Source organism: Syngnathus floridae, chromosome 2 (genome assembly GCF_059516105.1).
Source record: "Syngnathus floridae isolate MCC-2025c chromosome 2, RoL_Sflo_1.0, whole genome shotgun sequence".
NCBI classification, from domain to species: domain Eukaryota; kingdom Metazoa; phylum Chordata; class Actinopteri; order Syngnathiformes; family Syngnathidae; genus Syngnathus; species Syngnathus floridae.
Genome location: NC_142414.1, coordinates 23,783,415 through 23,794,987, shown reverse-complemented (window position 1 = coordinate 23,794,987; position 11,573 = coordinate 23,783,415). Strand labels below are relative to the sequence as shown.

The 11,573-nt window shown below is 39.3% G+C and overlaps 3 protein-coding genes across 9 annotated transcripts; 1 reads left to right on the top strand and 2 right to left on the bottom strand.

Moving 5' to 3' along the window:
- Window positions 1-482: 482 nt before the first annotated feature.
- Window positions 483-3,271, bottom strand: rbp7a (retinol binding protein 7a, cellular). Its single transcript, XM_088359768.1, has 4 exons — window positions 3,085-3,271; window positions 1,278-1,456; window positions 1,095-1,196; window positions 483-832 (listed from the first exon to the last, which is right to left on the bottom strand). The coding sequence occupies exons 1-4, from the start codon at window positions 3,155-3,157 to the stop codon at window positions 776-778; spliced, it is 411 nt and encodes a 136-aa protein (XP_088215894.1). The 5' UTR covers window positions 3,158-3,271; the 3' UTR covers window positions 483-775.
- An 807-nt stretch (window positions 3,272-4,078) lies between these two features.
- On the bottom strand, window positions 4,079-9,389 carry nmnat1 (nicotinamide nucleotide adenylyltransferase 1). Of its 4 annotated transcripts, none has more exons than XM_088359717.1 (5): window positions 9,365-9,389; window positions 6,603-6,741; window positions 6,336-6,519; window positions 5,667-5,791; window positions 4,079-4,815 (listed from the first exon to the last, which is right to left on the bottom strand). In XM_088359717.1, the coding sequence occupies exons 2-5, from the start codon at window positions 6,715-6,717 to the stop codon at window positions 4,415-4,417; spliced, it is 825 nt and encodes a 274-aa protein (XP_088215843.1). In that variant the 5' UTR covers window positions 6,718-6,741; window positions 9,365-9,389; the 3' UTR covers window positions 4,079-4,414. The 4 variants fall into 4 exon arrangements, with proteins under 4 accessions (XP_088215843.1, XP_088215816.1, XP_088215834.1 ...); XM_088359690.1 differs by lacking the exon at window positions 9,365-9,389 and adding an exon at window positions 7,740-7,905; XM_088359708.1 differs by lacking the exon at window positions 9,365-9,389 and adding an exon at window positions 7,166-7,694.
- Window positions 7,107-10,835, top strand: lzic (leucine zipper and CTNNBIP1 domain containing). 4 transcript variants are annotated; one of them, XM_088359755.1, is made up of 7 exons: window positions 7,107-7,225; window positions 8,224-8,347; window positions 8,711-8,846; window positions 9,231-9,329; window positions 9,412-9,507; window positions 9,837-9,912; window positions 9,992-10,835. In XM_088359755.1, exons 2-7 carry the CDS (start codon window positions 8,247-8,249, stop codon window positions 10,045-10,047), a joined length of 564 nt encoding a protein of 187 aa, XP_088215881.1. In that variant the 5' UTR covers window positions 7,107-7,225; window positions 8,224-8,246; the 3' UTR covers window positions 10,048-10,835. The 4 variants fall into 4 exon arrangements, with proteins under 4 accessions (XP_088215881.1, XP_088215872.1, XP_088215864.1 ...); XM_088359746.1 differs by having other exon boundaries at window positions 7,120-7,246; XM_088359738.1 differs by lacking the exon at window positions 7,107-7,225 and adding an exon at window positions 7,806-7,968.
- Window positions 10,836-11,573: the final 738 nt, after the last annotated feature.

Genomic DNA, 11,573 nt, shown 5'->3' with positions numbered 1-11,573 from the left:
GTAACGACTTCATGTTTCTTGCAAAATTGTTAACTTTCCTCATTTTTAACAAGATACTGAGAAACCGCAAGTATCATATTTTAGTATCAATTTCTGTTTTAAAATAAATGCAATTATCTTTGAACACATTTTTACTGGCTTCTGACTAAAACGAGAAAGACTGTTCAATCAGTTGCTGAAAAGGATAAGTGATGTTGAAAATGGATGAATATGGAATATGAAGCGATCACATATTTATTTTATTTGAGTTCAGCATCATAACGGCCATCTATGAAGGAAATCTTAACTCTGTGGCACGTGACAAAAAAACATTTCAACATCCCAATGACCAATAGACCAGGTTAAAACATTTAGCAAGATGATTTTGGCTCATTGGCCAAACTTTGCCCAACCTTGGATTTGAGCATAACTGTTTGTCAACAGATTTAAAAAATAAAAATGCTGTTTACATTGGTCTGCATTTATTTGAATTTTAGGTGACACATATGCCCACACATAATACGGATATGTATGTCTACAACATTGACAACAGTTGTTCCATAAAAGCACAAACACATGGAGAAACGTATAAGTAACCAGAAGCTGCTAATCTTTTTGCCCCTTGTGAGCTAACCTGGATCAATGCAATGGTAAACAGTCATCCACCGTACTCACAGTGCGTACAGTATTCATGTTGATGTACTGCTCTCTAGTGGTATTTTAATTATTCCCTCACAGCTCACAGGAAAGCTCATTTCTTTTGTGTAATGTCCATTTTTGACATTTATCCTCCTCTTCAGTCATTGGCCTTCTTGAAAACCTGCTTGCAGATTTCCCCTTCACAATACAGATCCTGAGAATAGGAAAAAAAGATGCCACATTGAGTAATACATTCTTCCGTTTTCTATGGCCCTTTTTAAAAAACGTATTATCGTTAACTAATAATGAGCAGGTTGTGGGACAGATGTGCAGACCATGATTTTCCAGTGTTGCCCCATAAATGACAGTAACTGAACATGAACATTGTGTATCGTAGAGAGAAGAAATATTATGGTATACAGTACGTACTATAATATGAATGGTAATAGTTGTTTTGTGTGATGCTAAAGTCATACCAAGTGAAGCTTGTCCTCTTCAATCCAGTGACACCACCCTCTGTCCTTCTTCTCACCAGTCTGTTCGCACACCAGCTTGTTCCCCTCCCACCTCACCAGCGACTGAACGGCACAGGAGAAAACGCCAGCTCATCAAAATTCAACGCAAGGCCCTCAAGCGTTTGTTGGGCCACTGCTATTCACCTTCATGTGCCTGTTGTCTAAGCCCCCGGAGAACTCCTCAAACACCTGTCCCACTCGAAAGGACACGGTGTAGTTCCTGAAAGTGCTACATGTTTTGATGACGTACCGGTCGCCCTGTTGTTCAATCAACTTCTTCAGCTTCAGCTTCAGAGCAATTTTTCTAATACAAGGGTTGATATCTGGGGAAAGTGGCCACGTGTGAACAGATAAGGGCAAACACATCTTGGGGCTTACTCATACTATGCCAAATGTATTTGTGATGTTACATTATACAATGCAGAATTGTTTCTATTGTTCAATAGCCGTTTATCATTGATAACTATAAAGAGGATCTATCATGCTCATTACAGCGGATATAACATAAATTCTACTAAATAGCCTAGTTCAAATGCTTTTTTACCAAGCTAAATAATTTAAAAACCTTTTCCACCATAAATATGACCAAAACCTGAAAGAAAATCAAGAAGCAAGGTAAAAATAACAACCAAGATTATGTGGCTGCACAAGTTTGCATGAGCTTGGCTCATCGGTATATGGCTGTGTTCAGAATTAATAACACTTGAAACCATGTTTAACCAGCTCAGTGGCCTAGTAGTAGAGTGTCCGTCCTGAGACTGGAAGGTGGTGGGTTCAAACCCCGGCCGGGTCATACCAAAGACTATAAATATGGGACCCATTGCCTCCTTGGTGGCACTCAGCATTAAGGGTTGGAATTGGGGGGTTAGATCACCAAATGATTCCTGAGCGCAGCACCGCTGCTGCTCACTGCTCCCCTCTCCCCCAGGGGATGGCTCAAAATCACATGGAGATGGGTTAAATGCAGAGGACAAATTTCACCACACCCAGATGTGTGTGTGATGATGATCATTGGGGACTTAATGGTGTCAGCGCTCACTTGCCAACATTTAATGCTAATTTTGAATACATTTCAGATGTTCAAGTAAACCTTTTTTTCTTTCATGCAGAAGTCTTGTGCAAATTTGGAACTGTTAATAAAAAAATCCTTTCAACACATTAATCAATTTGGTGTCAGTGACCATTTAATGTTCATTTTGTCCATTAAAATTACACACTAGTAGGGGATTTTTTTTTTATATTTGCTAAAACGTCATTGTTCGTGAGCAGAGCTTGACAGTGACATTTGATTAGTGTAGGGCACCCTTTTTTTGCAGAAATGTATTAATGAGCTAACTGACCACAAACTCATAGCCTAGTACTACTATGTTGTATGGAGACCCAAATTTCCCGCTCAAATTGCTTGGTGACATCAAATGAATGGTTCTTTCTTTCCCGCATGATCCAATGTGGGCACGCTTGAATGAGTTTGCTTGGAGAACCACCATCAAAAACCTTTGGCAAAATCTTGAAAAGAGACACAGACACACTCACATTTTGCAAAGTATTCCCAGAGAGTGCATATGGTTTCACTTTCTGTACAATATGTAGAGACTGGAAGGTTGTGGGTTCAAACCCTGGCCGGGTCATACCAAAGACTATGGAACCCACTGCCTCCCTGCTTGGCACTCAGCATTAAGGGTTGGAATTGGGGGGGTTAGATTACCAAATGATTCCCGGGCGCGGCTCCGCTGCTGCTCACTGCTCTCTTCGGGGATGGGTTAAATTTAGAGACAAATCTCACCACACCCAGATGTGTGTGTGTGACAATCATTGGGTCTTTACCTTTACTAGGCAAGTGTCCCAGTACATTTACCCATGTACAAATACTGTACAGGCTAAACAATACCATTTAAAAAGGCTAAGACAAAAATGAATGGTCAATAACAAGAAGACATTGAAAGTATCTTACCTAATGCAATCATGTAGCCCTCAAAGTTCTCATTGCTGATCATGTCCCATGTGCCACACAGGTTTGCATGCATTCTTGGTTAGCCTTTCAACGAACTCTGAACCACTGGAGCGGGTTTAAATCTACGGCTTCAAAGGCTTCTTCCAAAAGGCAGAAAAAATGATGTTTAGTAGCAGTAAAGTATTAAAGTAGGTGTGCCCTTATGTCAGCTGAGCGGCGATGCTAGGCGCGCTCATGCGTGGCAAGTTAGACTGGTCCAATTATGTAAGTCAATTTACAGGCACTCACAGATATGTCATAAGCTTACACGCCACAACTTTCTATAATGATGATGAGGGGAAAACTGTCTGAAACTACAAGTGGACATAAGCAACTGATTCAAGGCTTCTTATACATCAGAAGACAAATTCAGTTGTTTTAGCCGTCTGCAAGCCCAAAAGGCAGTAAGGCACACTTGTTTCCTTGTTCTTTACTCAAGTGAAAGAGACACACCTGCATAACAGGGCCTGCTAAAAATATCAATTCTGACTGCCAGACATTTACATGCATATTTACAGTATGAACAAACACCTTTGTGGCCCCCCCCGTAGCAATGCACACAATTAAGATGGCTCCTTATTATAGTACCTTCCAAAGAATTATGACTGCACTGTAGTCCAACATTTGCATATCAATGGGTAACTTGACGTCATTTCTGTTTTTGGAATGAAATCAGTAAAAAAAAAAAAAAAAAAAAAAAAATGAGGTTAAGCTCGAGCTTATTCTATTTGACTTTAAGTTAAGATGCACCCTGGACCGGTCAAGTCAATCACAGCTAGGCACAAAAGACAAACGACCATTCATGCTCTCACACACACATTCAGACCATTTAGTCTTCAATGGTGTTTTTCGAAGGTGGAAAGAAGCTCGAGAACCCCCCCCCCAAAAAAAATCAAATTTTAAAAAAGACTGAAACATGAAGTTTTGATGAGTTTGTAATAACAATAAAACACTATTTCCAGGTTGAAAAAACAGACAGACATTTTATTGAATTTCTACTAAAAACAAGTCCAAGCCCAGTCCATCAAATATGAATTGTGATGTCCATAACCAATGTACTGACTGGATGAATGACTAACTTCAGTTTATGAGCTATTAGCAGTTATGAGCAATTCATGTACAAAGACTATGTAAACGCTTTATGACGACGCCAGGTTGGACTCTCGAACAAATTATATCAGATAGAATTGATCTCAATGGACAATTCTACTCTATTACTGTTTTGTGGAGTAGGCACGAGTCAAAGCTTTCATAAATATGTCAGTTCTGTGTAAAAATGTGACTTTCTAAATTAAATGGCAGGGTCACCAGCATGTTTCTGCAAGGGTGCAAGAACCACACCAGCGTTGTTCTGCTCGCTCTCAGCGCTGTAGAGGTGGTTGTCGTGTATGTAGCGAAGGACGTTGTCCGGCAGCAGGTACCTGACACTCTGGCCACGACGCAGAGCCCGGCGCACATGCGTGGCTGAGATTTCGTTGGCCACCCACTCGGGAACCACATGGATGTTCTTGCGGTGCTTCCACAGCATGTCTGACCGGTGGATAAACTTCTGGGGGTCGGCGCCACAACGCGTAATGCAAACCAAGCCGAAGCGGCCCACTATCTCGGCGATGTCCTCTTCCTTCCACAAGTTTGGGATCCCGAAGGACTCGAGGACATCAGCGCCGCAGAGCAGCATCAGTTGAGTTGCTTCTGCATTTTGAGTAGACAGTTTGGTTGAGTCAGATTTTTTGTCTTTGTTAAGGTATTGAAAATAAATACTATACACAATTGTAGATTTATGTTTAAAACTAGGTATTTCATTATGGCCTAAAAAAATCTGTCATGTAGAATTTAGAGGTAAAAAAAAGAGGAAAGCAATCTAATTAAGTTTAGAAAAGGGATGTTAAATATAATGTGTAAAAAGACACAGATCCACTGGTAGTCAATTTGACATTCATGCTTTGGCTGTAAATTTTGGCAGGCCCTCACAGACATGTTTTGTTGTCACATATTACATCTAAAATGATAAGAAATCTACAGTTTAAAAATGCAGCTAGACCTAAGCGTCCATCGCTTAACATCAGTAAATATAAATGTTACAGAGGTTTTCTTTTGATGGCAGACTAAGAGGGTGCGCTACAATTTGACTGTTGTGTAGTAATGATGATAAAGTATCTAATAAAATCACTAAAAGATTTTAAGATGCAACCAATCACAGCTCAGCCTCAAAAAACTGGTGAGCAGTAATTAATTGTGACCTGAGACCAGGCAATTGTGAATACATTTGCAGTCGACAGCAAGTGGCAAAATAGCCGCCTTCTGAGATGGACAAAAATTGGCTGGATTTTGATCATTCAATTCATATTCAACAAACAAAACATTCATCGGAACACTGAGTTTTGACTAGTTGGGTTACACAGAACATCCATCCATCCATTTTCTGAACCGCTTAGTCCCCACGGGGGTCGCGGGTGTGCTGGAGCCTATCCCAGCTGTCATCGGGACATATTAGAAAAAAAATAATTGGGACCAATAACACTAGTGCAGTCTAAATCACTTACCTTTTTTGTTGTGATCTGATGCACTCTCGACATAATTCTCTTCAATGCGTCTCTTTTTTGCATACTTGACAGTGTCCACATCATCACCAGCTTGCTTGGCTTCTGTTAGTTCAGAGTAGTGATGCCTGAGAAACAAAACCAATATAAGACCAGTTTTTAAAGGTCTTAAGAGTTTGGAAAACTGACTCGTGAATTTGTCACTACACCCTCAGTTTTCACGGTGCTGTAATCAGAATTGACGCAGCCTTACGTTTTGGAGTTCATTTTAAGATTCTTTCACTTGTCTTAAAATAGTCTCGCCCCACCTTACTTCTCGGAGCTCCTCCACCTCTAGGGTCTTGCCCGATGCCTTAGGTCAGCGAACCAGAGGCTATTTAAGGTATTGACTACTCAGCAGAAGTTCAGAGTGGATTGAGCATTGTCAAACAATTACTATTAGATCTTCTTAGGTGCAATGCAATTCCTTATTGTTTGTGTACAGTATTATCGCTCCGAAATGTCAGAAACCTGGAAAAATTACCGACATTTAAACAAGTTCAAATGGTCAACCACTTTTCAACAACTGATTGTTATGCCCAATAACAGGTTCTAGCATATGAAGCAAACTTTGGAGAAGGAAGGGTTGTCTTGAAGCTAACGCAGTTGAATGAAAGTTGTTAAATCACTAACCAAATCACTTTGGCAGTCTCCACCCACTCAGGCTGCGAGCTCTCCCACGCATCCACTGTGATCCACTCGGAGTTCTCTGTTGCCAGTCTGGCCATTTTCACACGATGGAAAGCCTCAATCAGACCCTGTTTTTTGTAGCCATCGCCAACCGCAGACAAAATGCCTTTCACCACCTTATAGCGACCTGTCTCAAATGTCATTTGAGTAGTTTGAGTCAGAATCACCATAAAAGAAAAAGTTTCAACAACAGACAAATCGTTACTCAACCTGTGTCCTCCAGATAATCTCGTGCCAGTTCAAACATCCTCAGGTGCATGTTGGTGATGGGGTTAAAGGATCCACATGCCAGAAGGATCACTCTTGTTCTTCTCTCGTTCTCCATGCCTCATTCTGAAGCAGGGTTAACCTTCAAGAGGCAAAAAGGTGTTTGTGAAGGTGGTAAGCACTGCCAACTCACAGCACAATGTTATGAGTTTGAATATTGAGACTGAAATGCAAATGTATAAATAAATGAAGTTTAGGTGGACTCTGGAATCACACATTTATCTCACAACTCTGAGAGGTTATGCACTACCAGTCGAACGTTTGGAAACATGCAGTGCTTTAGTGTTCATTATTTTAAAAATCCTGAACTGTATTGATGGAACTATTTGATAAACAAATAAAAGTTACTCAAAATATTTTTTTTGTAATTTCAAAGTAAGCACCTTTTGCCCAGATAATAGCTTTGCACATCTTCAGATTTAAAGTCAGCTTTATGATGTAGATGGCTTTCAGTTCAAATGTGCATTAGCAAGTTAATAGCTTGAATTTCTTGACCGCTTAGTCACAGTCGAGTGCTGGATGAAGCCTTAGATCCATTAAGGCATTGTGGATGCTTAAATCTAAAGGTGTTTCAAAACTTTTGACCGGTATTGTAAATAGATTAATCTAGTAATACTAATACATAAAACAACCAAGTAATATCATGACTTCTTCATCTTTGAACATGTTTTAATCTAGGATTAAAAATTAACATTTGTAAAAACGTCTGCGATAGTTGTGTGTTTGATTTTAACAATCTCATGAAATAATGACTGAAAACATGGTGTCACGTCTTCGAATAAACAAATGTTTTAAGTTAAATGAAAATTCGAAATTGTCTTTCGGTGAGAATGTGCATGTGTATATGCGAAGTTTCGACGCGTCTTGCCCGATCAGCTAACGTTATCTTTAACAGTGATTTAACACCGCTAACATTAGCATGTTAGCTCGTACCCTAACCAACGACTCCGATTATTCAACTGCATCTCGTGGGAAGGAACATTAAAAATATATATAATAATCTAGAGCAAACACAGAAAAATCGTTCTCTTGACTCGTATAAGGTGAAAGTTGTAGGAAATGTAATTTTATTTTTTTTACCAGGAAACACTATAATGAAGTCATGAGCTCGGCTAGCGTAATCATTGATCGACGTCCGTGGGTGACGTAGAAGACCACCGAAGAAGTCGTAAACCACACCCACGTTTTTGAGCTGCATTCACGATCGCAAACAAACTAATGAGCCACATAACAACTAAACGACACTGTGGGAGACAGGTTAACTCACGTCGAGAGCTCGAACTCGGGGTTCAGTCGTCACGTTTATGAAGTGGGTATGAATATTTATTTCCGTTAACTGCGTCACGGATCCAACATCTTGTTTATCAGGTCATGGTGATCTGTTGTCCTATTTTAACATGCTAGCTGTTCTGCTAACTCGAAAACACTTTTCTTGGTTAAATCCCTCAGTTCAATTTGTTGAAACAGTGTCGCGTTCTTCACCGTGTACCTTATCCTAACCATAGTACCCGTTGCACGTTAATTTGACGTGTAATAAACAAATCTTAATTCTGTGATCAAATAGATTCGTCGGGGAAACCGTAGAGAATGGCTTCTCGTGGAAAGTCAGAAACTGGGAAACTGAGACAGAATATGGAGGAGCAACTTGACAGACTGATGCAGCAGCTGCAGGATCTAGAAGAATGCAGGTGCTGTATGGAGACAGAATACTCTTACATGTTTGATTTACTGATGTAGGTACTGGTGCTACTGCACGGTAGCACTTCTGCCTGATCAAGAGGTTCTGGGTTCGAATGTCTGCTCCTGCCTGTCATGTGAAATGTGCATGTACTCCCGATTCAGTCCACATCCCATAAGCATGTCAGATTTAGGTTCATTGAAGATTTAGGTATGATTGTGGTTGTGAATGGTGGCCTGGTGAGTATGTCAAGGTGTGTCCCGCTTATCAGCTGTGAGGAACCGCAAATGGTACAAGCGTTATGGAAAATGGATAGAATAATCAAGAAGGAAAATAAAAACAGCCATGCTTTCTCAATACGTCTTCACTGCAGGGAGGAGATTGATGAAGAAGAATATGAAGAAACAAAGAAAGAGACATTGGAGCAGCTGAGTGAGTTCAACGACTCTCTAAAGAAGATTATGACAGGCGACATGACACTTGTGGATGAACTCAGCGGCATGCAGCTGGTATGCACAGTGGACACACGCAACAACTTGTGTCTTGTGACTTCTATGAGTTGTGCCACCACAAAAGAAAATCATCCTCTCTCAATAACAAGTTGTGCACACATACCAGTTGTACTATCTGAACCTAGTTTCAAATCGTGAGCCGTCTCACACGACGAGGGGAAACAAAATCACTGCACATGCTTGCCGTGGTGCACTCCAGATGACCAACACACCACCCCTATAATGTCTGCTGTAGTAACAAATCTGCCCTATGGGAGGCTGCCACAGAAGGAAAAGTAGTACAGTCATTCTCTGCATACTTGCATTTTTGTATTCTTAGAAGATTGATGAATGGGTTACTACGCTCATATGTCTTATTCCTCAGCTGTGTATTTTGTTCAGGCCATCCAGGCTGCCATCAGTCAAGCATTCAAAACTCCAGAAGTGATCCGACTTTTCGCTAAGAAACAGCCGGGACAGCTCAGAACCAGACTGGCCGAGGTGAGCTATGTTTTGAATTTTTTTGTATCCGTTACCTTCTGTGCTTTCCAATCCATCTGATCTCGTGTGACATTGTCCACAGATGGATCGTGACGTAATGGTGGGGAAGCTGTCTCGAGACGATTACAAGCAGCAGAAGATGGAGGTGCTCACAGCACTCAGGAAGCTGGGAGAGAAGGTGAATAAAACCAGCATTAGGGTCATTTTAGGAAAAAAACTACTCGATTAGCCATATTTTGCATGGGGAATAAGCTCTTACTGTGAATAAAGTAATAATTTTCAATGACAAGATATTAAAAAGCTACATTACAAAATTAAAAAAGTAGTATACTAATATTTCAAGGTTTAAGCTTTATTTTTTTACAAAACAAATAGTATTTTTTTTAAAGTAATGGACATAATCCTAGGATAAAATGTCATCAATCCAAAAAGAACATCAAATGTCTCCTACTTAGCAACAGAGTCAACTTGACCTCGTCACGGTAACTACTCTTCATTTGTTGACAGCTCATGACAGAGGAGGAAACTTTCCTGGCAGAAAATGCCACTGCTACTTTGAGCCAGTTTGAAAAAGTGGCAACAGGTAAGTAAAATGACACTTTTAATAGTTAAAAATATAATTTAGCTGCAATTGTTTACTTTTTTCCATTCTTTGTTTCCAGGGTCTGAAGATAAAATATTGGCGTTGGCAAGTTGTGGTGTGAAAACCAAAGTGTAGTCGCTTTCATTTCAGAAAATATATTTTAATAGGTATTTTGCAGAGAAAAACTGACGGTTGCGCTTGTAAATAACGAATGCACTTGTGGTTGTTGCTGTTGATGCTTTTTAACAGTATTGTTTTTATACACCTCAAGTGTATTAAATGTGTATGCTCTCGTAGGTACTAGAATTTGAGGTGTTTTAATGTGTGGGGTAAAAAGTTCCATTTGAAATGTGCTGTTTTTTGTGCTGCATTTTTACTGCTTATTATTATTACTATTAGACAAAAACATGATATTCATTGTCATTGCGTGTGCTGTGTGATGTGTATTAAGTGGCTGTTTTATTGTTTGTGTCGTGACGTTTACAGTACATGGGAGTGTTAGGGCCCTGAAAAGAACATGTGAAAAAGCATCAATAGTAAAATAAAATCCAAAATGAATGTCTTTTTTCATATCTTAGAAAAATTTGATTTTCTAATACTGTATTCTGACTTATTGTTAATCTTATTAGTTCTTGTAAAAAAAAAAAAAAGACTTCTTTATTAAGCTTGACTTTAAGATCATGATATGACTGTTGTAAAATTCAGACATGATTGTTGTCCTGTAAATAAAATCATCCTATTGTGGTTATATAACTTTTTCAAAAATATTTTCACGGTAGCTCTGATACTTTGTTTTGTGCAAGACATTTAATGTACAGTTTTTGCATACAATATGAAGAATTTTTCATCTTTCTTCTTGGAGTACAATTTTGCATATTACTTTTTTTTTTTTACGTCATCATTAAATAGCATTTTGTCTCTTTTCTGTGCCTTCAGTTTTGCACCCCTTGATTTCATTAAGTTGTAGTGGCAATGTAAGATGGCTGGCCTCAGCCATGAGGGGCCTATTGTTAACCCATTCTTATGTCCGTGGTCGCACATTACCTTTCAGTTTTGGCCTTCTTACGTGTTTGGCCACCACCTTTTTCTTAGAGGGTACCTGAAGGAGCAAATTTAGCAAACACGTCGTTCCTTAACACACAAGTACTAGATGTAACAAATACAATGCACTTACTTTGTCACTTGCAGAAATACTTGAAGTCGTATGTGAAGACATTTGCGCTTGACTTGCGAAGTGAGGTCTATCTGAGGCCCCTAGATCATTCCATCCTATTAGTTCACTATTAGAGGTAAGTGAATTTAAAAAATTTAAAGTTAAGGTACAGTGTTTAACTTTACTTTAAAAAGTTTGTAGAAAGAAGGAAACGTTCACTTTTGAATACTGTCATCCAGAATTGAAAAACAGGCTGGCATGTGACGTTTATCAAAGTAACTTAAAATGTGCAGATACAGCAAAAGAATAATAGCTATAATAGGAAAACTACAGGACAAATGCCTGTTGGTGCAGTGAACGAAAGTCTTTTTATCGTACTCTTTAAAATATATTTTATCAAAAAGCTGCAAATTTTTTGTAGAAATCCCACATTAACTTTGCAGCCTTACTCAACACAAACACAATTATTTGCAAAGGTACAAAATGGATTGAAATGAAAAATAAAAAG